Genomic DNA, 21,643 nt, shown 5'->3' on the forward strand with positions numbered 1-21,643 from the left:
ATAAAATTTTTAATTCCCTTTTTCACCCCGAAACTAGAGATTAATTACACAAATATCCTTTCGGCTTTCTCCCATCTATTTAAACTTGTCCCCCTCACCTTTGTAATTTTTGTTTTGAAATCCTCGCTTTGAAAATCATAATGGCTCCAGAGAGAGCATCGCGGGCGAAGTCCTCTCTCTATCCGATTGGTGAAAACCTAGAAATCATGATGCAAGAATCGAAGAATATTCAATTTTCTGTAATATTCTTAATTTTGGCTCTGCTCGAGTTTTGTGCTGCCTGGAAGGTGAGAAGATCACCTCCAAATCTGGCCCGAATGGCTTCCAGATCTCTCTATCCAGACACGACAGAGTTGAAATCTCATTTTCGTCTAGATCTGTGTTTTTTCCCGGGTATTCCTCACCTTTGTTGCATTTCAATGTGTGGTGATGTTGTTTGGGGAGTATTTCTATATGTTCAAATTTGTGGGTCTAGTTAAATGAGTATATTTTTGGCTAATAGCCGATGCGATTATCGATATCGCTGTTTATGTGACTGGGTTCGATTGCTTTCATCTGTAGCGAGGAAAGAGATGAATACAGAATCTGGAATGTCTAGGTGTCACTGGCGAAATGTGTAGCAAACGTTTCTGCTTCTCATTCCGAGCGACGATGGATGAAGCCTTTGCCAAATCTTATCTTTGTGATATAGAGATCGAGTCGGTTTGATCCGGTTTATTACCCGACGAATTGAGTCTCGATATCACAAAGCATTTTACCTTGATGCGACGGTAACTCTTTTGGCGTGGTAAAATCTCTCACCAGACGCCCGACGTGGAAGTCTTAGAAACCCGAATTCGGACAGAATCTAAGGATAAGGTTGTGGTGAGGCAAATACCCATTACGTGGACTAGCTCATGATTCATAACTATGCCCTTTACTGTTTAGTGCTGAGCGGACAAACAAGCTTAGAAATTCCGGAGAAAGATGGCGGCAGAGCTTACAAGCGGAAGAATCGGAGGAGGGGAAGGACTGGCATGGCGGAGATTTTCTAGAGAGTTGGGGAAGAGAAGACCACCTCGGCTTCTGCATTTCACAGCTCGAGCTTCTGGTTCCATGGATGACAAGAACACCGTCTACAAGCAACTGGGTAACACTCTCGATCTGTATTTGTCTCTTCTCTATGCTCTTTGTGTTACTCTATCCGTAGAATGGTCGCATTGATAGATTGTGATGGTGGCATCTAAGTGGAAGAGGGTACAGATTGTGGTTGGAGCTACCGAGTTCGATAAGCTCTGTTGAGACATTACGACAGATGATAGCATTTCCTATATCTTCGACTCCACTGGGTTTGATTTTAAGGTTGTGACCCTTTGTTCCGAGGAGAAGCTAGGGAGTGTTAAGATTGTGACAGGGGTTGTGTCCAAGTCTTAAAATTGAGCATCTTGATCAGTGTTTTCTCAAGATATATATATATATATATTAAAGAGATATTAAGCGTGTATCTGATCTTTACTCAATGTCCTTAGGAATGTTTTCACTGAAGAGGAAGATTGAAGATGCTGTTCTCAGAGCTGAGATGTTGGCCCCAACTGCTCTTGAGCTCGAGGAAGAGCGATGGGTAAAACAAGAAGAGATGATGCGTGACTATGACTTATGGGATGATCCGGCCAAATCCAACGAGATCCTTCTGAAGTTGGCCGACAGTGAAAGAGCAGTTGATGCCCTCAAAGACCTGAAATACAAGGTTCCTATGTTAAAACAGTGATCATTATTGTCATCTTTTATGTTATGGTTTTTTGGCTAGAATTGATCGATTTCGTTTATTCTATTGTTAGGCTGAAGAAGCAAAACTAATCACGCAGCTGGCAGAGATGGATGCTATCGATTACGGTCTCTTTGAGCAAGCATATGACTCTTCTCTGGATGTGGGCACGTCCTTGCATCACTATGAGATGTCTAAGCTTCTTAGAGACCGATATGACAGCGAAGGTGCATGCATGATTATCAAAGCTGGGTCTGAAGATGCAAATTCTCAGGTCATTTCACCATTCTTTCACTTCATAGTTATAGCATTTGACTAATGGGCAAACTATTATTTCTCCACGAAATGAGGGTATGATGTCAATTGACATAGTATATGGTAGTCCTATCAAAGGCACGAATGGCACTTTCAGCTTTGTTTTCTCTTTCGTTTCATTGTTAGATATTCAAAGCCTAGTAACCGAGCATAGGCCTAATATATGTCGGGCAAAGCTGTCGATATCTCGCTTGCTCATTCTGGCTCGTGCCTTGGTTATTTCATCGATAAACTCCCCAGCTTGCAGATATGGGCAGAGCGACTTGTCAGGATGTACACCAAATGGGCTGAAAAGCTAGGCCGAAAAGCAAGGGTTTTCGATGACAATTTCCACTTCTCGAGCAAAGGTGTCAATTCAGCTTCCATAGAATTCGAATTCGAGTATGCCTACGGTTATCTCTTGGGCGAACGAGGCATTCACCGCCTTATCAAAAGATCTCGTATTGATTCCATGTCTGATGAGGTATTTATTACCTTAAGAACACGGTTTTTGAAATTCACTTTCTTCCATATAAAGCATTTAAGGAAACTTTTGCCAGGTATGTTCAGCTTCGGTGGACGTGGTTCCTTTATTCCTCAGAACGGATCCGGATTTGCGAGTAAACGACGGGGATATTGTTGTATCATATTCCTCAAAGGAGAATCTTCAGAGAAGACATGGACAGATGACGGTTCGGATTCAGCATCTTCCAACTGGAATAGCCGTCGAGTCTTCAGGTATTTTTTTCTCATTCTTTTAGTCCATAAACCTCTTTTCCTAATGCCAATGGATACATAGATTCATCTTAGATGAGATATATATATATATATATATATATTAATATCTAAAGGTGCCTCATATTGATCTAACACAGGTGAAAGAAGCTGGTTTGCGAATAAGATGAAAGCCCTTAACCGGCTAAAGGCCAAGCTCCTTGTGATAGCCAAGGAGCATTATTTATCAGATTCAGACATGGAGGCCAAGAATGCAAGGAGATATGTCTGTAAGCCTCACAAGATGGTTTTGGATATGAAAACGGGTATGGAGATTCCCGACCTGAACTCTGTCTTGGACGGGAATATCCGACCTCTCGTCGCTGCTCATATCGCTCTCAGACGATCGGGCGATGCATTTTAGTCGCTGCGAGTAGGGTGTGTGTGTGCAGGTACTCGAGCTTTTTGGTACCGGACCTCCGTCTCGTTCTCGTGGATTTTCTTTTTGAGGGTATTGTCTCGGTCTCGGTCTCATGAGACACGGTACTCGCAAGTCGCAACCCGGTTATCCGCAGTTAAAATCAGGTACACGGACACAAAAGTTTCTGAAATTTCATTGATTTTTTTTTTTGTAATGAAATTTCATTGATTTTGGTTGATTTTACAGGTATTCTGATAATTTTATAGGTATTTACACGAAATATCTAATTTTAAATAGGGGTGTGCGTTTAGATTCGATCCGGAAGATCTGAAACAGATCGAATAAAAAAATCAATATTGCCTCCGAACCGAACTCTTAAGAAATCTCAAACGCTTATTCTTTTAAAAAACTGAATAAACCTACGGAACCGAATCGAATATTAAAAAATCCCGAAAAACCTGATTTTTTTTTTAACAAAATAAATATTTTTCGAAACTTAATATAATAACCAAATGGTCTCATCTTTTACCTTGCTCTCGTGTCAAACATTTTGGACATCTACTAAGTATCCTTTTAAATTCTAAAATCCAAACTATTCGGATTCGGAATCTATTATTTTTCAATTTGTCCCATATCCAACTATGTCCATGCACATGTGCCTTTTGCTCATTTAGGGCTTTGCAATTTTTTTTTTTATAATTTAGGGAAAAAAAATGAGGATACAAATAAAGCAAAGCTTTTTCCATTTAGTTTGTTTTTTCCTCATCAGCATTATACGTGTATATATGCTTTTTTTTTTCCAATTACTTTAGTGGACAAATTCGTCATAAAACCACATGACTTGTCCGAATCTTAATTTAAGGCATTTTTTTAATTTAGCTATTTTGTCATTTAATTAGGGTTTGGCAGATACTTTAATCCCCTAATCTCTCCCCCTACTTTTTTCGTTCAAAGCTAAAATTAATCAACGTTACCAAAAAAGATCTAATTACTGTGTCAGTTTTGCATTTAAAATTAAATGCTCTTTTGAATATTCTTTTGGCAGGAAATTAAAGGCAACGTTTGAAAAAGGGTTTCCCATTAATTTTGATACCAAATTATTTTCCAATCGTATTTGATAAAAGAATTATTAGATAATTTAATTATAATTTCATTGGATTTTTTAATTTTAATATGAAATATTTATCCAAGAATATAAAAAAGAAAAAAGGAAGAAAAAGACCAACTGACAAACGGCTCCCTCTCCAATTTTATGAGAGCCATTCAGGGTCCTTCGGTTTCAAGTATCGTCATCTCCCTCCCACCTCTACACCCACACATATAGATACATACATAGGTATATATATACCTTCATACACCTTCGGGATTTTTTCTCTGTTCTATTAATCTGCCGTTTTCCTTGCGCATTCTCGCATGGCGGGTCTGCACTCTTCTTCTTCTTCCTCGAGGCTCCTTCCGTCTTCTTCATCGTCTTTCTCTCGGCTCGTTTTCCTCTTGACCCTTCTTCCTCTAACCCTCGCCTGCTTCGCCTTCATCCTCCAATGGCGAGGCGGGTTAAACGACCCGATTACCCGGTGGTCTCCTGATCGCCATGAGTTCCCAGGAATGGGTTCCGTCTCCGAGAAAAGCTCGCTGCGCAGTTCGAGCTCTGATTCGGGTTGCGCAAATATTCTGGGTCAGAGCCGTTCCCCTTCGTTTCCGTATTTCCGGGACTCGAAGTTCGATTACGGGTCGGATCTGAAACCTAGGGTGAGGTCTCTTTGGTCCGATTGGGTTCGAGATTTATGGTTTCTTGTTTAGTTTTTTTTTTTCTTCTTTTGCGTGGTTCGATCTTTTGCGATCAACACATTTGCTCGTACGAATGTATCCTTTGGCTTCCAGATGATGCCGATCCAGTTGATCGGTTTCATTGATGGATCCTTTGTTTCTGCATTACTCTCACGTGGGTGTAAGAAAAAACACGAAATTGTTGTTCTTTTTCACCTTGAGTGTAGAAGTTGTAAGATATCATGGCTTGTGCCTAACCAGAGTCATGTATGAAGAAACCGAAACTGGTTAGGACTTGATTCATAGGAAAATTCCGTCTTTTAGAAGCCAGTTTGTTGAAATTTTGGCAATTTACGTTGTTTAATAATCTTAGGATGAGTCCCTCTCTGGCCTGAGGTTCATCGTTTATCCTCCCATGGTGGCATTTGATTTTGGGCATGGAATCAGGATTCTGAACTGGTGAAAATGACGACTTTCTGCCTGTTTTTCGGTGTTCAATGTTGTTATTTATGGCAGATATGTATTACTACGAGCACTTCTGCTGGCTTAGAGCAGACACTGCCTTGGATTTTCTTTCACAAGACTATTGGAGTTTCAACCTTTTATCTATTTGTCGAGGGGAAGGCTGCAAGTTCAAATGTATCACGAGTTCTTGAAACCATCTCGGTCAGCTATGGAGCTTTTGCCTCATTCATTACATTTGGCTGCTTGTGATTCCTCTCACTCTGGCTTTAGACCTCTGCGTTTTTCTAATCGTCTTATAAGTTTTATTTTTGTTAAAGGGTGTGAAAGTTATATACAGAAGCAAAGAATTGGAAGAACAGCAGGCTAAAAGGTATCATGGCGTCCACCTTTCTGCATATCTTTGGCTAGAAAGTCACTTTATTAGATAGAAAATCACTTTATCTTGAGAAAATTCTGTGCATGGAATGTACTCTAGTTGTGAATTTCTGGGTTAGAATTGTCTAGAGAATCGGATGAACCAACATGCCGGGAATGGCATCAATTTTTTTTGGCAGAGTTAAAAAAGGTTTGAGATGGGTTTAATGTGGTTGGTTGCATTCTGATTATTGTGGTAAGAATTTCGAATGTTGCCCTATTTCTGGGGTTCTTTGTTCTTGTTTCCTGCTACAGAATTTGACGTGTTGTAATCTAATCAATCTACTATTTTTTGGTATATCTTTGTATGTGTGTGTGTGTTTCATCCGCATCTGTAAATCTAGTCGGGTAATGTTTCCTTACCTTTGGTTTGTAGCCGGATATGGAACGAGACCTGGCTGGCGAGCTTCTTCTACAAGCCGTGTAACTACGAGCTATTCGTGAAACAAACTCTGAATATGGAAATGGCAATCACCATGGCGAGGGTAATTGCTGAATTTTTTAATAGAAAGATACTGCATCTAGTAACCATGAGCAGAAAATCTAAATTTGGCAACTGTCACACATTCACCCGCATTTCCATTTTCCGCTCCGTAATGTAGGATGCTGGCATGGACTGGATAATCCATCTCGACACTGATGAGCTTATACATCCTTCTGGAACCCAAGAATATTCTTTGAGGCAGTTGCTCGGGAATGTTCCTGCAAACGTGGATCAAGTCATCTTCCCAAATTACGTGAGTTTAAGAGAGATTCAAGAGAACTAGTATATATACATATATATATAACAATCATCGTCCATGTTTCAGGAGAGCAGTGTTGAGCGAGATGACATCAAGGAACCTTTCAGTGAGGTCCGAAGCATTTTTCTCTTCTCCGTGTTTTTTTCTCATCTATGGATTTTAACACCATCTTTTGTTGTCCACTTCACTTTGATGCAGGTATCGATGTTCAAGAAGAACTATGACCATCTTCCCAACGATGTTTACTTTGGAAGTTATAAAGAGTCCACCCGTGGAAATCCAAACTATTTTCTGACCTACGGAAATGGGAAATCAGCTGCTCGAATTCAGGACCATCTTCGCCCCAATGGTGCTCATCGGTGGCACAACTACATGAAGAGCCCCGAGTATTTTTCCTTCAATCTGGTTTAGACATGCATATTTTTTTTTTTCACTTGTATCTGTCATGGGTTTTCTTTGCATATCAACGTTCAATTCAGGTATATGCTTGTATGGCAGACGTTTGTATATGTATGCTTTTACTTCGTTAAATGTCTCGTGCTGGTCTATTTCAATCATCTCTCCATTTTGGAAGTTGGTAATATGGCTGATGTGTGTCGTAATTTTTCTGCAGTGAGATAAAACTAGATGAAGCCGCTGTCCTGCACTATACTTACCCCAAATTTTCTGATCTCATTTCAAGACGTGATCGTTGTGGCTGCAAACCGACTAAAGAGGATGTCAAGAGATGTTTCATGCTGGAATTTGATAGAGCTGTGAGTACGGATGGTCCCTTTTGACTGTTGATAAGTTGTTTGCTACAATTAAACAGCTATGGTTATTACATGTTTTCGCAGGCATTCATCATTGCTTCCACTGCATCAGAAGAGGAGCTGCTTCAATGGTAGTAACATAGACTCAAGACTCTGAAAAGTAGAAACTTCGCCGTCTTCTTGATGTTCTTTCTCTGCAAGAGATCTTATGAGCTTCCCTATTTGCAGGTACAGAGAACGAGTTGTATGGACCGACAGAAAATTGACCCTGAAACTTCTTAGGAAGGGGATTCTGACCCGCATTTATGCACCGATGGTGAGTTACTCCCAGCCTGAATCACACATATTCCATCCGAGATTATCAAACTACTCGTTTTCATTCTCAAGCTATCACCTTTCTTCAGGTTATAATCCGAGAGCTGAGAGAGGCCGGTGTCTTCAGCTCTGTGATAGCCTCGGCTCACATGTCTCTCCCCAGGGACCATAGCAACTCTTCCAACGTGGAAAAAACCCGGGAATTCTCTCAGGCAACAGCCAGGAAGGTTTTGGAATTCGATCTTGATGGTGGATTGGAAGCATCAGCTGTACCACCACAATCACCTCCCGGCTCAGAAGAAACAGAGGGTGAATCATAACCTCAAGTGCTTAAAGAGCTGGCTTTCTTGATAAAGGTTTTGAGTTTAGAGAAGTGAGAAGACAGAGCTTTCCTCCCTTGGGAACGAATTTGGCTCTCCGGGTGTACATTCTGGCAAGATTTCGGGTTTAGGCTAACATTACATAGAAATGGTTCTACAGAGGAAGAGGAACACTAGAGCAGGCCCTTTTGGAAGGTCCCTGGTTTTATACATATATACACCAATGTAGAATGCAAGATCATTCTGATTCTCTTTTAAGAAAGGTTTTCATTTCACTCTCTCCCCTTCTTTTGGCAACTTTGATCTGATACGGTCCCAAAGTTTTCATCTTTTGGATCAAAACATGAACTGGCATTCATGAAATATGAACCCTTTACAACTGTCACAATGGATTTAACAAAGGAGAAGGTGACACAATGTATCAGAGTCTATAACACTATATGGGGTCATCTACTTGTGCTGGGACGGAAAACACGGGCGGCGCGTGTAGTACACGCAGCGTCGAAGCGGCTGTCAGTCGCACCGGATAAAACCGGAACACGTGTTTTGTAGAAGCCCATATCGTAGTGTGTTTATTTTACGCCGCGATCCATTAGTTGGGTCGCTATTCTCTCGGAAAAATCACTCAAATATACCATATGTGTGTTCGCACAAATTTCAGGGATACACCAAAAAAAAAGCAAATTTTTTTTAAATCTATACCACTTTTGGCCTTAAAAAGTCCGAAATAACCTTTCGTTCATATTTTTTACGATTTTATTACTGAGTGTTATATAACTAGTATACAACTTAAAAAAGTATTTACGATCATATAACAACTAAAGATCTGATAAACAATTAGATGTATTTTTTGCAACTTCATTTAGAATCAATTGCAATTGTATTTAGAATCAATTATAACGACTTTACAATTATAATTATACGGTTTTATTAAGGGTAATATGTTCATTTCGAAAAAAATTAATGGCTTATATTTTTTTTTTTGGGTGTATCCGACAAATGAGTGCGATGCTTTAGGTATATTTGAGTGATTTACCCCTCTTCTCTCTCTGCCCAATCGTCGATGAACAGAGTCCTGCAGTTAGGTTTCCAGGACTCCATTATCAATGTCGCCAGGTACTCTCTCTGTTTCATCACTAGCTGCTTCGACTTTTTCGTGGGTTTCGGTTCCATCTCGACGTTCATTCTCCGACCTTAAGGGTTCTTCTTGTTCTGCTTTATCCGGTTCCACCGACACGAGGAGAATCAACCCTTCACACTTCCATTTCAGCTTTAACTTTTTCTGGGCTCCGTGTGTCATCGGGCTGCTGTTTGAATCGGAAATCTTACGGCTTGTGTCCAGATTATCTCTCTTTTAACCGATAATGGCTCCAGGTTTGTGGTGTTGCCTTGTAGGAGAATAAGGACTGGTTCATTCGTTAGTGTGCGAATTGGAGCAACGACATTGAAGAAGACAGTTGTTTCAAATGCGCCGAAGCTTATGTCCTCCATTACCAACGATAACAAGGGAAAGAAACTCAAAGTAGAAGCAGCCATTAACCAAAATTCCCATGAGATGGTTGATGCTAAGGTTGCTGTTGACTGGTTCAATTTTTATAGCTCTCTTTGGGGGGTGGGGGTGTTCGTGTGATTTGTTCTCTTTTACTCAGTTTCTAGTTTGTGGATGGTGTTTAGGGCATTGAAGGTGATGACCATAGTGAAGATATGGGGTCGGTTCTGGGTGATCACCGGGATATCGAAGCTATGACCGTTCAAGAACTTCGAGCTACATTGAGGCAAAGTTTCTCTTTCTTTTATTCTTTGCTTCGTTTTCTGCTTTCGACTCCATTGGCTTCTGAGGTCAATTCTGCAGGCTGCTCTCGAGTTCTGCAGAAACCCAAATGTCTGTTCATCATTTGAATCGGGAAAATTGAGCAATCAGCTTGTCTACTTATCTTTTATGGTTTGCTTTGAAGACATTATCCCTTGTTACAGTTCAGAAGGATTCATGTGTGTGTTTTTTTGTCATGGTTTAAAATTATAGGAGACTTGGGTTACCTCCGAAAGGGCGCAAACAAAACCTTGTCTCTGCTCTACGTTCTTGCATGGACAGAAATGTGTCAGGTATGTGACTGCACACCGACCGGAAGCCTGTCTAGCATGCTAGCTACCCGAGAGAAAAAAAAGAACAGAACAGAATTTCTTCTGCATTTGGCTGTCGATTTCCTTGTGCTGTTTGAAACAGAAGGCTAAGTATCTGAATTGTAACAACTGCTGATTACTTCGGGAAGGGGAATAGAGGATTTAGGCAGGGAGCTGTCTGTTTGACGTTTTCTTTGAACTGGAATTTGGTGGATTCAGGTTGGTTTAAACTGATATCTGTTTGCAGATGAAATTTCGGGCGCAGCAGCAGAAGAAACTACCTTGTTGACCCGTTCTAAAAGTACATCCATCAAGAGAAAGGTCAAGAGTAGGGAAGAGACTACTGATGGTGCGAGCGTTATTAGCCATGAACAAGGAAAGAGAAGAGTAAAGCAGTCTTCTGAGAAAAAGTTGAAAGCGGAATTTTCGATGGAAGGTGTCTCAGAAGAACAGAAGCCATTGACGAGAACAGGTCTCATACATGTTACTGGTGAATACATTATATTTGCTGGTGCTATTTCAGTATCGTATAGCACTATCTGTGTGTGCATAATGTTTCCTTAGGTAAGCAGTTGTCGATGGCAAATATTTCTAGTGAAATCATTAGGGCTGGTGATGGAAAAATCTCATCAGCTAGCCCAAATGAGCCGTGGACTGTACTTGCCCATAAGAAGCCTCAGAAGGGGTGGATTGCTTATAATCCCAAGACTATGAGACCTCCACCTCTGCCAGAGGGTACGAAGTTTGTAAAACTCGTGACTTGGAATGTTAACGGGTTGAGGGCATTGTTGAAGTTAGAGAGTTTCTCGGCCCTGCAGCTTGCCAGACAGGAAAATTTCGACATACTATGTTTGCAGGAGACCAAGCTCCAGGTGAATGCAAGTTACCTTGTCCCCTTGCTAAAAGTTTATGGGTTTTCTGGTGCTCGTTAAATTTAGGAGGAGCATGGACAGGCACAAGTGCAAGTCAAAGTAGGCTTAGAACATCTTATACTAATTGCATCTGTTGCACTTGATACAGGCCAAGGATGCTGAGGAAATTAAGCAAACTCTAATTGATGGATATGACCATAGTTTCTGGTCCTGCAGTGTCTCGAGACTTGGTTATTCCGGTACAGCGATAATTTCACGGGTATGTTGCCTTGTTCCTTTGAGTTTCTACTTTCTAGTGTTCTCTTGCTGTTTTTGCTATTCTTTGGTTAACTGAATAAGAACTACAGATAACCAGAAGAAAGGATTTTTCTGTGGGATTGTATCTTCATATGTGTTTAATTTGATATGTTTAATCATTTTGTTGTTGGCTTTAACGAAGTTATAGCAAAGTATCGTTTTTCTTATCAATTTGATTCTTTGGACAGATAAAACCACTCTCAGTTCGATATGGCATGGGCCCATCAGGAACAGATCATGACATGGAAGGCCGGATTGTGACTGCAGAATTTGACTCGTTCTACTTGATAAGTGCTTACGTCCCTAACTCAGGAGATGGCCTGAAAAGACTGGTAATTATCGACTTTACATGTATCTAATTTCTGCAGTTTACATACTTTAGTCATCAAGCAAAGTAATTGGTGGTTTTGCCGTGGGGTTTCTAGTCATACAGGATCGAAGAGTGGGACCGATCCCTCAGCAACTACATGAAAGTAAGAAAGACAGATCTTCCATCTCTGTTCTGTATTTTCTGCATTTCATCTGTTCCTTCATTCCTCACAATCTTATGTCATAACTTGCATCTATCTACAGGAGCTGGAAAAATCGAAGCCTGTGATCTTGACAGGCGATCTGAACTGTGCCCATGAAGAAATCGATATCTATAATCCCGCGGTTTATATATTTCCCCCCATCTATCTGGACACTGCACTTTTTCAAACCAATAGTTGCCTGTTTCATTACATGATTCAACAAACCATGTCAGGGAAACAAAAGGAGTGCTGGGTTTACAATAGAAGAAAGGAAATCCTTCGATGAAAACTTCTTGGACAGAGGCTTCGTCGATACATTTAGAAGGCAACACCCTGAGGTTGTTGGCTACACCTATTGGGGTTACCGCCATGGCGGCCGCAAAACCAACAAAGGTATATATATATATATATATATGAACAATGCAATCACATCTTTCTCTCTGGTGGAATCATTACCGCATTTGCTGAAACCATAACCGTATGTTCAAACAGGATGGAGACTGGACTACTTCCTGGTATCGGAATCGATAGCAGACGATGTCCATGATTCTTATATTCTCCCGGACGTAAATGGCAGTGATCATTGCCCCATTGGCCTCATTCTCAAGCTCTGATCTTTCATTCCACAGCTCAGTCCCTGTTTTTTTTTGGTTGGCTAAATGGTTTTGTCGGCTTATTTAGACGAGAAAGCTGTCGGAAAAAACTTGCAGGTTTGTCTCCTTTGCCAAACGCAGGCTTTCTTGTCCGTGAAATAGGTGAACAAAAGTTTTCTCATTGCAGCTCGTTTTGTGGGACAGAACAATGTGTGAATCGTTTAAAGATCGAAACTTTTTTTTTTTATCCAGATTCCAAATAAAGAAAAGGTACAGTCTTTTTTTTTCGAGATGTTGTGGAATGTACTTGTGAATTGATACTTGATAAAAGATTAGGTCGTTATACATGAATGAACGGATTTTTCAAACACCAGACGTAAAATCCTACGTGGCAGACAGGTGTAGTTCAGAACCCAAGTGGCAGAGATCTGTTGGTCCATGTGACGCCACAAAAGGAGAGGACTTTGAATTCTGCACTTTCAGCGAATCATACAGACTTTGGAAGCAAATCTACGAGGAGCGATCGAGATTGCCATGGCAGCTCGTAAGAGAGCTTCCTCCGCGACCGATTCGGAGAAACCCTCTCCGGCGGCGGATCAGAAACCCGGGAAGAACGCTGCTTCCGGAGAGGATTTTCGACTCTCTCCGCCGAAATCGGGCGTGATTCTCGTGATCTCTACCCTCTTGTGCTTGCCCTATCTCTACCTTCTCTGTTTCCATTACAAGGTCGATAACGAGCTCAGGCGATCTATCCTCATCAACGGCGGGCTAAGCTTGGCGGGGTTCTTCGTCACACTCAGGATGATACCTGTGGCTGCCAGATACGTCCTCAGGAGAAACATGTTTGGTTTTGATATCAACAAGAGGGGCACGCCTCAGGGCGAAAACAAAGTGTGAGTTTTTTCGATTCGATCTCTTAGATTTAAGGGTTTTTCCTTCAGGGTAGTGTCAATTTCTGGATTTGATTTCCCCTGGAGAGTGAAATGCGTGTTTGTGTTCATTGAGTTTATTTCGTTCTCAAAGTTATGATCTTTGGTATTAGACATCTGTCATGTCTGAGACTTGTAATGTTGTACGGTAGGCACATCTTGTTTAGTCTTTGAAGTGGCAAATCCAAATTTACTTCATTCCTATTTCTTCTTCATTCTTTGCAGGCCTGAGTCATTGGGCATTGTTGTCGGTATCGTCTTCTTGATCGTGGCAATAATATTTCAGTACTTCAATTTCACAGAAGATTCGAATGTAAGTGTGCTTTTCTCAAGAGCTTTGATATGCAATTGTTTACTTTCTTTAGGCTGAACGGTTCAGCGATAGCACTCACCCACTTCACATTTCCCCTCTCTTTTCCTTTTTCTGTTTCTTCTTGTTCATGTATGTTTCATGTTCATCTGTAACGTAGTATAATGTTGCTAGATAGATCTTTGTTTTATTAGGCTGACAACTTTCCTAAGCATCGATCATCATTGGCTGATAATTCTGTGCAGTGGCTTGTGGAGTATAATGCAGCACTAGCATCTATTTGCCTCATGATTTTGCTTGGATTTGTGGATGATGTCCTTGATGTACCTTGGAGAGTGTAAGTCCAGTTACCCTACTTACCCGATGAACTTCATGCCTGGTTTTTTCTTAATATTCCTTTGTTGAATCTGAACTACAGAAAACTCGTCCTTCCATCTTTTGCTGCTCTTCCACTTCTGATGGCGTATGCTGGTCACACAACAATTGTTATACCAAAGCCTCTAGTTTCATACGTTGGCTTGGAAGTGCTTGATTTAGGTACAGATTCGTGTAATATAATCATGAGCAAGCATTGTCATTTTTTCCCCTTTGAGACCACGTTTCTGATACTGTAGATATTTGATCAAATGATATCTTGATGTGGCAGGATGGATATACAAGTTATATATGGGGCTACTGGCTGTCTTCTGTACTAATTCTATTAACATTCACGCTGGCTTGAATGGCCTTGAAGTCGGTCAAACTGTTGTTATTGCCGCTGCTGTAAGTTCTACTCTTATATCGCCTTTGAATTCTTTTCTTCCCACTTTCCATTGGGTCAAAACTTGATGCATCTCGGTTATTTGTAGATCCTGATACACAACGTTATGCAAATTGGAGCATCTGCTGATACAGAGTATCAGCAGGCCCATGCCTTCTCTATCTATCTTACTCAGCCACTGATGGCCACTTCTTTGGCATTGCTTGCTTTCAATTGGTAATTGCTAACATCTCTTTTTCTTGAAGCATTTTACTCACCGACGTAATGATTTCTCGTACCTCGTTCATCTACTATTCATCTCTTCAGGTACCCATCCGCTGTATTTGTTGGAGACACATACACTGTCTTTGCCGGAATGACTATGGCAGTTGTTGGCATTCTGGGCCATTTCAGGTATATTTCCAAGCGCTTTATTATTCTTTTTCTGATGATGCAGATGATTTTGGCACCCCAATATATACTCTTTTTACTTGACAATTAAGATCTCGGTCGTTCTGCAACTGACTCTGCGCACTTTCTTCGGGAAATTCGCTTTTGCAGCGAGACGCTCCTGATATTCTTTCTTCCACAGGTGTTGAACTTTCTACTGTCGCTTCCTCAGGTTTGATCTTATAATCTCAAATCCGTCATAATATGATATGTTCCTTTCAAATCATTCAGAAAATTCAGTGCACGGAAGCGTCTTTAACATACTCATTCAACTCTTCAGCTTGCTGGCATTGTGAAATGTCCTCGCCATCGTCTCCCAAGGTAAGCTAACTTGATATCTTTACAAATACCCTTTTGAAAACTTATCACTCCTGTCGGAATGATCCAGGTTTGATCCTGCTGCCGGACTGCTAACGGGGACAAAGGACGGAACCCTCGTGAACGTCTACTTGAGGGTATTCGGTAGGAAATCAGAAAAGCGTCTATGCATCCATCTCCTTCTTTTCCAGGTATTTCCATAAACATGTTTCTGTCTTTTTTTTGGCTGTAATGCCATTGCCCTTCTGAATCAGTTGTGTCTTGTTGTTCTTTAAAAAAAAAAAAACACAGGCTCTAGCATGTGCCTTCTGCTTCCTGTTGAGGCACTTCCTCGCTGGGTGGTACAAATGAACCTGAAACATGATGAATCTGCTGAGGCAATCTCTCTCTATTGCCTCTGTTTTCTGTTAAGGGGATGATAGTTCCAAGGCTTTCGGGCAACAGTCAGAGCATTTTGTTTTGTTCCTTGTACAACTTAATTAGCAATGTAGTTTTGTTCACTGATGTGTTTAGGTAGCAACTCATGAACAGGGGAATATCTTTTGTACAGTCCGTTAATTAATCTGTTTAGTCACCTTAATATTAGATTTTATTCACATGAAAAAAAGATGAGAATTTATCCTTTGTAAAGGAAAAATCGTATATTAATACACAGATTTGTAAAAAAAATCCATATAAATATATGGAATATAAAATTTTAAAATTTATTAATTGTCTTAAAGGTTCTAAAAAACTATTATGGCAGTTTTTTTAAATTGTTTTAAAAAAGTTAAACATAAATTAGAATTTTAAATTTATTTAATTTTTTTTAATAAATTTGTATATTAATATGCGATTTTATGCCATTTTTCGCACGAAAACATGTAAATCATTGGAAATCAAAGGCAAACCCCAAAATTATTACATAATTACGTGTGTGCCATTTTATTTATTTATATATTTAATATTGGACTCATTATTCAGTAAATCATTACAACAACTACACTTTTTTCTCTCTCTCACCTGTTTTATTCCATGAAACGAAATAAGCCCAAATCATTAGGTTTTTTTTTTTTTCCGAATCTCTCTCGTCTTAGGTTCATTCAGTTGAAGTTGACGCCATACTTAGGTTGTTGGTTGGGAAGGAACAGTCCCCAGAACTTCTCGAACTCAGGACTCTTCTGATTCTCGTCAAACATGGCGAACACGTAGGTCTCGATGGCTCTTCCCGGCCTCTTGGGACTCCCATTCTTCACGTGCTGAATCAAGTTGTTCACGTACGTCCTCGCGTTCTCAACGCTCGTCGCCGTCCCTCCTGCCGTCGGCCATCCGCTCTCCGACACAACGATCTCCAGCGATCCTCCCCCCGATTTCTCCAGCGCCGCGTAGACGGAGTCCAGGATGGCGTCGAACAGGTTCTGGTAGGACCTCGGCGGGTCAGAGACGACGGCCGAAGGGGCTGTGAAGAGGGCGTAGTCGAGCCGGATGTCTCGGGTGTTGCCGATGTAGCTGAAGTAAGGGTAGAGATTGAGGAGAAGAGGCGATTGCTTGCTCGTCAAGAAACGTATCACCGGGTCGAGGAAGCTGCTGTACTCTGGCCTGAATGTTCCTCTCGACGGCGGAAATGATTCTCCTATGGCTCCGGTGTCTATGGCGGTCGAGACCTTTATCCCGAGGCCGGAAACCGCCCTGTCTATGTTCTGCATGGCCTGCACCAGAAACCTTGCGGCTGGCTCCGAGGGTTTCACCTGCAGTTACGTACAAATTCACCATTCTGAATTTTTTTTATAAAAAAAAAACTAGTATCACCCCGAAAAACCATAAAATTTTAAAAAAATATATATCATATAAATGCATGTATTTTTTCACTTCTAACTAAATATACGAAACCATCCTGATTCAATACATGTTATCATGTCATCCGACAAATATACACGTATATATGAACGAGCTACTGATGTATAAGGAAGACGCGTATGATCACCTCGTTTCCGACCGCGATGTACCGGAACCTGACGTCGTTGGCATAGTTTCTGACGTTGTTTCTGACCCACGTGTCGGCCTCCGATTGGCTGGAGGCGACACGTTGGAGATCGCTGTTGGGGAGACCGAGCATGACCTCGATGTTTGAGCCACGGAGAGCGGAGAGGGCGTCCTGGTCGGGACTGTAGAGTCTCATCCGCCGTATGTTCCGTTGCCTGTAAAGCGCCACGACGTCGGCCGGCCTCGGCAGGTTATTTCCCAGTCTCCCATAGCATACTCCGATCTGTCCCGCTACGTGTTTTTCGAAACGTCATTCAATTAGTACATAGTTTACATGCTGAATAAGCTTCGGCATATGAATAGTGGGTTTGGAATGGAAAGCGTGTGGCTCAAGTATAGGATATCAATTTTGGCCCAAAACTTGAAGCCCGGTTCGAGCTCACCCGAAAAATATCAGGCTTCGAGCCTAAAATTATAGACCCGGAAAAATTCGAGCTTTTGGTTGGATCGAGCTTAAATCGGGTTTCGGACCGATATGAAAACCCCGATCTAATTTAAAAAAAATAAATGCAATAAAAATTTATCAATGCAGACACAAGTTATTAATCGGTTGGCTCGGCCCGATCCATCTCGAACCTGAAACCGAATTCTATAGAGTCGGACTTCAAGTTTGACTCTATAAACCCGAAAATGTGGGACCGGCCCCAACCATAACCCACAACCCTCAGGCTGAGTGCGGGTTTGGGCCAGCCCAGGCCCGTTCGACACCATGTTTAGTAACTATCGAGTACCTGCAGTGTCGAAGCAAGCAATGAGGAGGCCGAGAAGTAGCAGTGACGTGGGGGCCAAGAAACTCGGCTTTCGTGGTGATTTCGATTCGGCCATTGGAATGCAGAGACGGGAGTGTATAAAGTTACGGACGGTGTGATGGTAACGATGATCTGAGTTGCCAATTTATAGGCCGAGTCGAAGCTACGAGACGGTGAAAACAGCCAGAAATTTAGAAATTTCTCACACGGAGCAAAAGTCGTCCACGATCAGTTTTCTCCAATGAAAACATCATTTATTTGTTTGTTTTGATAGATTTTCTTGATCGTATCGTTTTGGAAAAGTCTTGGTCTGGCAATTTATGTCATAATTAGGGTGCCCATTCCGAGTTCGAATTCGGTTCGACTATTTTTCGGTTCGATTATTTTGGTTATAGAAAAAAATTATAACCATTCGATTTTTATATCAACTTTGGTTTGATTCAATTCAGTTTTATTGGTAAAAAACTCGTTTTTTCCAAATAAATTTTTCGATTTTCAATAAAAAAAAAACTCGATTCGATTTCCATTTTCTCGAATTTAAAAAAAATCATAATCGTTCAATTGAATCCGGTTCAATTACGGTTATTTTTTATTCGATTTGATTCGGTTCGACAACTTGGACTATTTTGATTAAAATGGTCACCCTAACCATAATAATTATAATTATGTAGAGTCCATTTAATAGTGTAGACTAGAAACAAGGACAATTTGGGATTATATTCTTCGTACTATCAAGCCGTTAGGCACACGTCATTGAATCATGAATGTGTAACCGTAACGAAATACATAAATTGATCTTTTTTAGAATCGAATTGGATGCGTCACCGTTAATGGTGATGATACTTTTCAAAGCCGGAGAAATTTCTACGATCGAGTTAGGGTTCGGACAAATACGTGTGTTGTCTTGATGACTTTTTCCGATGATGACTGTTAATATGTTGGGTCTATGAACAAGTCAAGTGACAAAAAATAAAAATAAAAAAATTAATTTGAGTCGTTAGGTACACATTCACTTGGACGTCTGTGACTTCCCTTCCCCGCCTCTCATATATGTATGGACATTTTGACGTGGAGAATTTCGGTTATTAGTAGAATCTACACAAATGTAAATAATATATTTTATTTTCTAATTCCACTAATCAAGAAAAATAAAAAAAACTATAAGATGTTATTTGCATGTGAATATCCTCTCCTAATACGGATTAGGATATTGCGGTTTAGATTTTTTTTTTTACAAAATTGAAGAATTGTATATATATGTGTGTTTGTGTGTGTATATATGATGATAAAATTAAAATCTAGATTTCATGGTCGATAAATCTTTTGTATATATAAGATGGGAATCATGCAAGGGAGAAAGAAGATTAGTTAACTTGATGATTGGTGTTATATATGTCAAATTTACATATTGATATCATATTTGGAATAAGAAACTATAATATATATTTTGATAAACGAAATGATCATATATACATAAAAACGTGAGAAAAATAAAAACACGAATGATATAAACTATATGAAGAATATATAAGATTCATATCTAAGATTGGGTGACTCAATCGATAAGAAATGGTATAGAGTTCATTTCTAACACGGGTTTGAGTCTTTCATTTGGGGAGGCCCTTCCGAATTATCAATATATATAAGAACTGCGAGTTACATTAACAAAAATACTATGTATTAACACTTAATGATATTATTATCTCGTATAAAGTCTTTTTTATTCCATCGTACACAAACACAGGCTATATAAATCTATATCTATTTGAATCATTGCTGTTACATTCCTTGCATTATTTATTCCAATCATAACGTTACGTGCATCCGTATATAGCTACACACGTATACGTACACATATGTATGTATGATATATTATAATCTGTTTTCATCGTATGTTTCAGTTGAAGTTCACGTCATACTTAGGTTGCTTGTCGGGAAGAAACAATCCCCAGAACTTCTCGTACTCGGGATCCTTCTTGTTCTCGTCATACATTGCGAATATATAAGTCTCTATTTCCCTCCCTGGCCTCTTCGGTGTCCCGTTTTTCACATTTTGCATCAGATTGTTATTGTATTTCCTCGCATTCTCCACGCTCGATGGTCCTCCTCCTCCCGTCGGCCATCCAGTCTCCGAGACGACGATTTCCAACGATCCTCCGCCCGATTTCTCGAGCGCAGAATACACAGCGTCGAGTATGGCGTCGAAGAGGTTTTGGTACGAGTTCGGAGGATCGGATACGAACCCTGGAGAAGCCTCGAAAAGGGCGAATTCCAACGGGATTTGACCGTTGTAGAGGATGCTGAAGTAAGGGTAGAGGTTTACGAGAAGAGGCGATTGCTTGTTCACCAAGAAACGTATGATCGGATCCATCAGCACCATTACTTCCCCTTTGAACGATCCTCTCGAAGGAGGCGACGACTCTGCGAGAACTCCGGTGTCGATGGCCGTCGAGACTTTGATCCTTCCGCCGAGTCCAGCCCCGGAAACTGCTCTATCGATGTTTTCGAGGGCCGGACCGAGGAACTGAGCGTACGAATCGGTGATTTTCACCTCGTTCCCCACAGAGATGTACCGGAACTTGACGTTGTCGGCGTAGTTGACGACGTTGTCCCTGACCCATGTGTCGGCCTCGGATTGGCTGGAGGCCACGCGTTGGAGGTCGGGATTGGGGAGATCTAACATGAGCTCGATGTCGGAGCCTCGTAAGGCGTCGAGGACGTCGCGGTCGGGACTGTAGAGTCTCATCCTTCTTATGTTTTTTTGCTTGAACAGCTCCACTGTCTCTGTCGCGGATGGGAGGCTTTCCCCATTCCTTCCATAACATACTCCAACTTGTGCATCTGTTATAAATTACATTGCATTATATATATATACACACGCGCACACACACAGCATATACCGTATGACATATTAAATATATGAATGATGATAGTTTTTTTTTTGAGTTTTAGTTTTAGTTTTTGGTTTTTGTAGTATTTATAAATCCAGAAAATTTATTATTTTTTGGTTTTTTAGTTGATTTTTTCTCCAGATTTTTAAGTTTTTAACAAAACTAGATTTACAAAATCTTGATTGTCATTTTTTTAAAAACAAATTTGAATTTTAAAAACTCCAAAACTTCTAGCCATTCAACCCCTTGGCGATCTTTCAAATGTATTGGATATGAACAATAACGTCTGATAGATTCGGGCAATGTGTGAGAATACCATTATATATATAAAAAAACACATGTTAAATGAATATTAATTTGACCATGTAATTAAAAGCCTTAGATGTAACGTTTTTCATTACAAGAGAGAGAGAGAGAGACCTGTGAAAGTGGAACCGGCGATGAGTAGGGCAAGAATTAGGGTTAGGGTTGTGGAACAAGAGAAGAAACCGAGCTCCATATCTATATTAAAAAAACAAAGAAGAAGAAAAGGAACGGTCTTGTAAAGTTTGTAAGGTTTTTGAGGCAATAGACGTGTAATAAACTAAGCTATATATATAGCACTGATACCCTCTTTCTGTTATGCTTCCTCGCAAGTGCAAAGTCAAGCAACACTTGCGCGTGTCGGTTCTACCATTGGAATATAAATTTCTTACGTGTAGTTTGGTGCGATTATTATTATTATTATTATTATTATTATTATTATTATTATTATTATTATTATTATTATTATTATTATTATTATTATTATTATTATTATTATTATTATTATTATTATTATTATTATTATCCCATACAATTAGTGTTGAGATATACCGGATCTTGAAGAATATTATGAGATATATCAATCTT

At 40.3% G+C, this 21,643-nt stretch overlaps 5 protein-coding genes across 11 annotated transcripts; 3 read left to right on the forward strand and 2 right to left on the reverse strand.

The window, feature by feature from the left end:
• The first annotated feature begins 121 nt into the window (after positions 1 to 121).
• Positions 122 to 5,526, forward strand: LOC104803287 (peptide chain release factor PrfB3, chloroplastic). Of its 6 annotated transcripts, none has more exons than XR_770167.2 (8): positions 122 to 393; positions 562 to 1,129; positions 1,509 to 1,726; positions 1,818 to 2,018; positions 2,307 to 2,522; positions 2,599 to 2,776; positions 2,914 to 3,337; positions 5,457 to 5,526. XR_770167.2 is itself a non-coding variant. In XM_010527204.1 (8 exons), the coding sequence occupies exons 3-8, from the start codon at positions 967 to 969 to the stop codon at positions 3,174 to 3,176; spliced, it is 1,239 nt and encodes a 412-aa protein (XP_010525506.1). In that variant the 5' UTR covers positions 122 to 393; positions 562 to 858; positions 928 to 966; the 3' UTR covers positions 3,177 to 3,453. The 6 variants fall into 6 exon arrangements, 4 of the variants coding, with proteins under 4 accessions (XP_010525506.1, XP_010525504.1, XP_010525505.1 ...); XR_770168.2 differs by lacking the exon at positions 5,457 to 5,526 and adding an exon at positions 3,420 to 3,437; XM_010527204.1 differs by lacking the exon at positions 5,457 to 5,526 and having other exon boundaries at positions 562 to 858; positions 928 to 1,129; positions 2,914 to 3,453.
• Positions 4,507 to 12,632, forward strand: LOC104803289. The gene is made up of 23 exons (XM_010527206.2): positions 4,507 to 4,922; positions 5,457 to 5,606; positions 5,723 to 5,775; positions 6,196 to 6,304; positions 6,422 to 6,556; positions 6,629 to 6,673; positions 6,761 to 6,948; positions 7,176 to 7,317; positions 7,399 to 7,445; positions 7,543 to 7,630; positions 7,719 to 7,938; positions 8,975 to 9,065; positions 9,324 to 9,519; positions 9,624 to 9,724; positions 9,973 to 10,052; positions 10,318 to 10,542; positions 10,635 to 10,942; positions 11,091 to 11,201; positions 11,428 to 11,571; positions 11,665 to 11,712; positions 11,813 to 11,893; positions 11,985 to 12,144; positions 12,244 to 12,632. The coding sequence occupies exons 1-23, from the start codon at positions 4,587 to 4,589 to the stop codon at positions 12,363 to 12,365; spliced, it is 3,180 nt and encodes a 1,059-aa protein (XP_010525508.2). The 5' UTR covers positions 4,507 to 4,586; the 3' UTR covers positions 12,366 to 12,632.
• LOC104803288 (UDP-N-acetylglucosamine--dolichyl-phosphate N-acetylglucosaminephosphotransferase) lies at positions 12,368 to 15,682 on the forward strand. 2 transcript variants are annotated; one of them, XM_010527205.2, is made up of 12 exons: positions 12,368 to 12,461; positions 12,740 to 13,237; positions 13,499 to 13,586; positions 13,829 to 13,920; positions 14,002 to 14,120; positions 14,230 to 14,345; positions 14,432 to 14,559; positions 14,650 to 14,736; positions 14,884 to 14,944; positions 15,053 to 15,093; positions 15,161 to 15,281; positions 15,382 to 15,682. In XM_010527205.2, the coding sequence occupies exons 2-12, from the start codon at positions 12,879 to 12,881 to the stop codon at positions 15,439 to 15,441; spliced, it is 1,272 nt and encodes a 423-aa protein (XP_010525507.1). In that variant the 5' UTR covers positions 12,368 to 12,461; positions 12,740 to 12,878; the 3' UTR covers positions 15,442 to 15,682. The 2 variants fall into 2 exon arrangements, with proteins under 2 accessions (XP_010525507.1, XP_019056826.1); XM_019201281.1 differs by lacking the exon at positions 15,382 to 15,682 and having other exon boundaries at positions 14,884 to 14,914; positions 15,004 to 15,093; positions 15,161 to 15,254.
• A 305-nt stretch (positions 15,683 to 15,987) lies between these two features.
• On the reverse strand, positions 15,988 to 17,988 carry LOC104803290 (probable glucan endo-1,3-beta-glucosidase BG3). The gene is made up of 3 exons (XM_010527209.2): positions 17,844 to 17,988; positions 17,054 to 17,343; positions 15,988 to 16,817 (listed from the first exon to the last, which is right to left on the reverse strand). Exons 1-3 carry the CDS (start codon positions 17,935 to 17,937, stop codon positions 16,173 to 16,175), a joined length of 1,029 nt encoding a protein of 342 aa, XP_010525511.1. The 5' UTR covers positions 17,938 to 17,988; the 3' UTR covers positions 15,988 to 16,172.
• Positions 17,989 to 19,574: 1,586 nt separating this feature from the next.
• LOC104803291 (probable glucan endo-1,3-beta-glucosidase BG1) lies at positions 19,575 to 21,293 on the reverse strand. Its single transcript, XM_010527210.2, has 2 exons — positions 21,173 to 21,293; positions 19,575 to 20,702 (listed from the first exon to the last, which is right to left on the reverse strand). The coding sequence occupies exons 1-2, from the start codon at positions 21,249 to 21,251 to the stop codon at positions 19,759 to 19,761; spliced, it is 1,023 nt and encodes a 340-aa protein (XP_010525512.1). The 5' UTR covers positions 21,252 to 21,293; the 3' UTR covers positions 19,575 to 19,758.
• Positions 21,294 to 21,643: the final 350 nt, after the last annotated feature.

Source organism: Tarenaya hassleriana, unplaced genomic scaffold, assembly GCF_000463585.1.
Source record: "Tarenaya hassleriana unplaced genomic scaffold, ASM46358v1 Cleome82, whole genome shotgun sequence".
NCBI lineage: Eukaryota > Viridiplantae > Streptophyta > Magnoliopsida > Brassicales > Cleomaceae > Tarenaya > Tarenaya hassleriana.